The 3,934-nt window shown below is 48.7% G+C and overlaps 1 protein-coding gene across 1 annotated transcript; it reads left to right on the top strand.

Annotated features, from left to right (window-relative positions):
- Window positions 1-275: 275 nt before the first annotated feature.
- On the top strand, window positions 276-1,229 carry LOC101556985 (olfactory receptor 6N2). The gene has a single exon (XM_004611704.2). It carries the CDS (start codon window positions 276-278, stop codon window positions 1,227-1,229), a length of 954 nt encoding a protein of 317 aa, XP_004611761.1.
- Window positions 1,230-3,934: the final 2,705 nt, after the last annotated feature.

Below are 3,934 nucleotides of genomic sequence, written 5' to 3'. Positions count from 1 at the left end.
AAGAGCAATGAGAAGAGGAGCTGGGGAGGCACTGTGCTGGGAGGAGTCCGGGCTGGGAGGAGTCTGGGTTGTGGGGAGTCTGGACTGTGGGGAGTCTGGGCTGTGGGGAGTCTGGGCTGTTAGGAATCTGGGCTGGGAGGAGTCTGGACTGGGATGAGTCTGGTCTGGAAGGAGTCTAGGCTGGGGGGAGTCTGGGCTGGGAGGAGTCTGGGCTGGGGGGAGTCTGGGCTGGGAAGGTGTGTGAGCCCTGTCCTGCCCTCCTCACCACAGCCCCCATGGAGCAGCGCAACAGCTCCAGCCTGGTGGAATTCGTGCTGCTCGGTTTCCCCCAGGTGGGCCACATCAAGGGCTGGCTCTTCCTCCTGCTGCTGCTGGCATACCTGTTCACCATCTGTGGCAACCTGCTCATCTTCCTGGTCATCCGGCTGGATGTGGCGCTGCACACGCCTATGTACCACTTTGTCAGCGTGCTCTCCTTCCTGGAGCTGTGGTACACAGCTACCACCATCCCCAAGATGTTGGCCAACCTGCTTAGTGAGAAAAAAACCATTTCTTTTGCAGGCTGCCTCCTGCAGACCTACTTCTTCCACTCTCTCGGGGCCTCTGAGTGCTACCTACTCACTGCCATGGCCTACGACCGCTACCTGGCCATCTGCAGACCCCTGCACTACCCCTCCATCATGACGCCCATGCTCTGCTTCAAGATGGCAGCCAGCTGCTGGACATGTGGCTTCCTTTGTCCCATCTCTGAGGTCATCCTGGTGTCCCAGCTTCCCTTCTGTGGTGACAACCAGATCCCACACATCTTCTGTGACTTCCCCCCTTTGCTGAGCCTGGCTTGCAAGGACACATCAATCAATGTGCTGGTTGATTTTGCCATCAACGCCTTCATCATCCTCATCACCTTTCTCTTCATCATGGCTTCCTATGGGAGGATCATTGGGGCAGTCCTGAAGATACAGACAACCGCTGGGCGCAAGAAGGCCTTCTCCACCTGCGCCTCCCACCTCATCGTGGTGCTCATCTTCTTTGGGAGCATCATCTTCATGTATGTGCGGCTGAGGAAGAGCTACTCGCTGACTTTGGACCGGACCATTGCTGTCGTCTACTCTGTCCTCACTCCTCTGGCCAACCCCATCATCTACAGTCTCCGAAACAAAGAGCTCATCAAGGCCATTAGGAGGACCATCTTCCATCAGGGGGACAAATGCAGCCCCTCTCATCACTGACCTCCTGGAAGCCCCTTGTTCACTCAGCGTCAGGCTCACAGTGGTCCTCAAGGCTGCCCTACCTGGGAGACACCTGCCCTCATTGCCCGCGCCTGTAGCCCACTGCCTCGTGCCATAGGCCTGACTCCTCTGCTTCTTTTCACCCCTCACCTCTCTCAAGACCTGATGCTCTTTTTTGCTGCCATGTGAATCCAGGCAGTTCTAACATAACAAATGGCTTGCTTTGACCCTGGGCTATCGTGACTTCCCATCTGTGTCCTCATCTTTCTGATTAGCATATGCCAGTTTCCTCTGTCCTGTAGCATCATGGGGTGACTCTAGTGGCCCCCCAGGATCTCCAGGGCCAAGTTTCAGCGTGTCACCAGGTCTGAACACTTCCATGTCCAGCCAGCGCCCAAGGACCAAGTGTCACTTGGTGGTCTGATGTTCCCAAGCAGGAGGGAGGGGGGGCGGGAAACTGTCTTAAAAACCAGGAGCAGAGAGATAGAATGGGCTTGAGGCACTTGCCTTATTACAGCTGACACTGCTTCAACCTCCTCCACCATAGGGGCCCCTGAGCTCTGAGGAGTGACCCAGGGATTGTCCCTGATCAACACTGGGTATAGTTTAGCTCCCTACAAACAATATGTCTTTTAAAAATTGCATGTAAGAAGTCCAGCTAGTTATATAATTTGATAAAAAATGAAATTTCAAAGAGGTAGGAATTTCATTATATTATGATAGCATTTTTTATAATAAAGATTAAAAACAAAGAATTTGAAATTACTTAGTATGTGAAGTAAATTGCTAATAATTAAGGAAAATTATTTCATGTTTAATAAGCAATGTTACAAAAGGTACAAAGTCAAGAAAATAAGAATGTAAGCCAGGTTTAGGTTTAGGTTTAGTTGTTTAAGTTCAGATTTTTCTTTTGCTTTTAAAAATGAATACATGGGGCCAAAGAGATAGTAAAAGGGTTAAGGCATTTGATTTTTTTTAATTCAATTTTATTTTTACAAAGTTCTTCACAATAATTCATTACATTTAGTATTCAAGCACCAATCCCACCACCATTACACCTTTCCCCCACTATAAGAGGAAAGTGTGTGAAGATTATTGTATTTCATCCTGGAGCCATTTAAGCCCTTGTATAAGAGACTACAAACATGTATGCTAAACCCAAACAAATGTGTACTACTCTTGGTACATCAGTGGTGTAGAGTATGAGAGGTTGTAGGACCTCATTTGCTCCAGGAATTCTGAAATTTAGAATACAATTATAAAGCAGATTCACTCACAGGTAAAGCCTATGTTTGTCTTCTGGGAGCTTCATTTCAGAGTCTCTGGATCTTGGCCATTGATGAGATGATATGGCACCAGGGGCAGTTTGGGGGGTGTGACTGCCAAGCCACTGGAAAACTGGGGAGCTGGGTGCTCTCAGAGACCCAGTCCTTCGAGTGAGCTTGGAGATTTCAACCACGGTTTCTGCATACCTGGGTTTTTCTGCAAGTTCCTTTGTGGGTGAGGCTTCTCCAAGCCTGTGGAGAGTGGCCTTGAGCATGGCAGTGATTGGGTCCTGGAGGTTTTCGGCTGCTGGGGTTCTGCTGGGGGTGGGGGGGAGGGAAACTCAACCCACCCCACTCTGAGTTGCCCTGGTGAAGACAGCCTGTCTCGGGGTCAGGACATTCTATGTCACTCTCTTCCAGGAGCTTTAAGGCATTCACTTTGCACACAGCTGACCCTGATTCAAGCCCCGGCACCACATAAGCTACCAGGAGCCTCAGCTGAAGTTATCCCCGAGCACAGAGCAAGGAGTGAGCCCTAAGCACTGCCAGGTGTTCCCCCTATGCAAGAAATAAAAACAAAAATTTAGTAAGCAAAGAAATTTTTCAGCATAGTATTGTTCATTTTCAAATTCAGTTTATTTTTATTAAAGAACTGTGATTTACAAAGTTAGTGATAGTTGAGTTTTTAGTAGTATTACAACATCAGTCCCATCACCAGTGTCAACTTCCCTAGATCAGTGTTTCCTTCCCACCCCAGCCCCAACCCCAACTTTGCCTGTCAAGTTGACAAGCTATACAACTCAGTGGTATAACAGGCTCTGATGCCTGTTCACCTATTAGTTCTCATTATCTTCTTCTACCCTTGATTTCTTTTCTTCTCTGTCCTTCTCTCTAAACACTGGTGTCAGGGTGATCTAGACATTCTTTTATTACAATACATTTCCTCATGCAGTATTTTATATACCATGGATAAGTGAGATCATCCTGTGTGTAATGAAAAGAGAAATACGAAAGGCTGCAGTAGTTCTCTCTCGACGCCTGGCCTGCGTTCAGTGGTCTCAGGCCGCTTTCCCCAGCCTGGGGTGGCCAATGGCAATGGGCAGACGAAGGAGGAAACGAGGGCCAGGCAATTGCAGTTTATTCCAATCTCATCTCCGATTCTGATTCTCTTTCTGCTCTTCCTGATTCTCCACCTGATCTTCCCCTTCCCCGATCCCCCTCATCCTCCTCTTGGATCCTGCTCCTTCCTGCTTTTGCCTCCCCAGCCCACTCTTACAGCCTTAACTGAATCCCAAAGCATGAGGGGTTGGGGTAATAATTACCCATAGGTGTGGTCATACAATCAACAGAGGTAAAGTCCTTTCCTCAGGGGAAGCTCCTTTTAGGACAGATTCTCATTCAGTAGGACGACCCACCCAAGATTGAAATTCTATCTATGGG

The sequence above is a fragment of the Sorex araneus genome, chromosome 3 (genome assembly GCF_027595985.1).
Source record: "Sorex araneus isolate mSorAra2 chromosome 3, mSorAra2.pri, whole genome shotgun sequence".
NCBI classification, from domain to species: Eukaryota; Metazoa; Chordata; class Mammalia; order Eulipotyphla; family Soricidae; genus Sorex; species Sorex araneus.
This window is presented reverse-complemented; position numbering and strand designations above follow the sequence as displayed.

Excerpts from the sequence above, each read along its gene's own strand:
- LOC101556985 (XM_004611704.2), top strand. The coding sequence starts at position 276 with ATGGAGCAGCGCAACAGCTCCAGCCTGGTGGAATTCGTGCTGCTCGGT.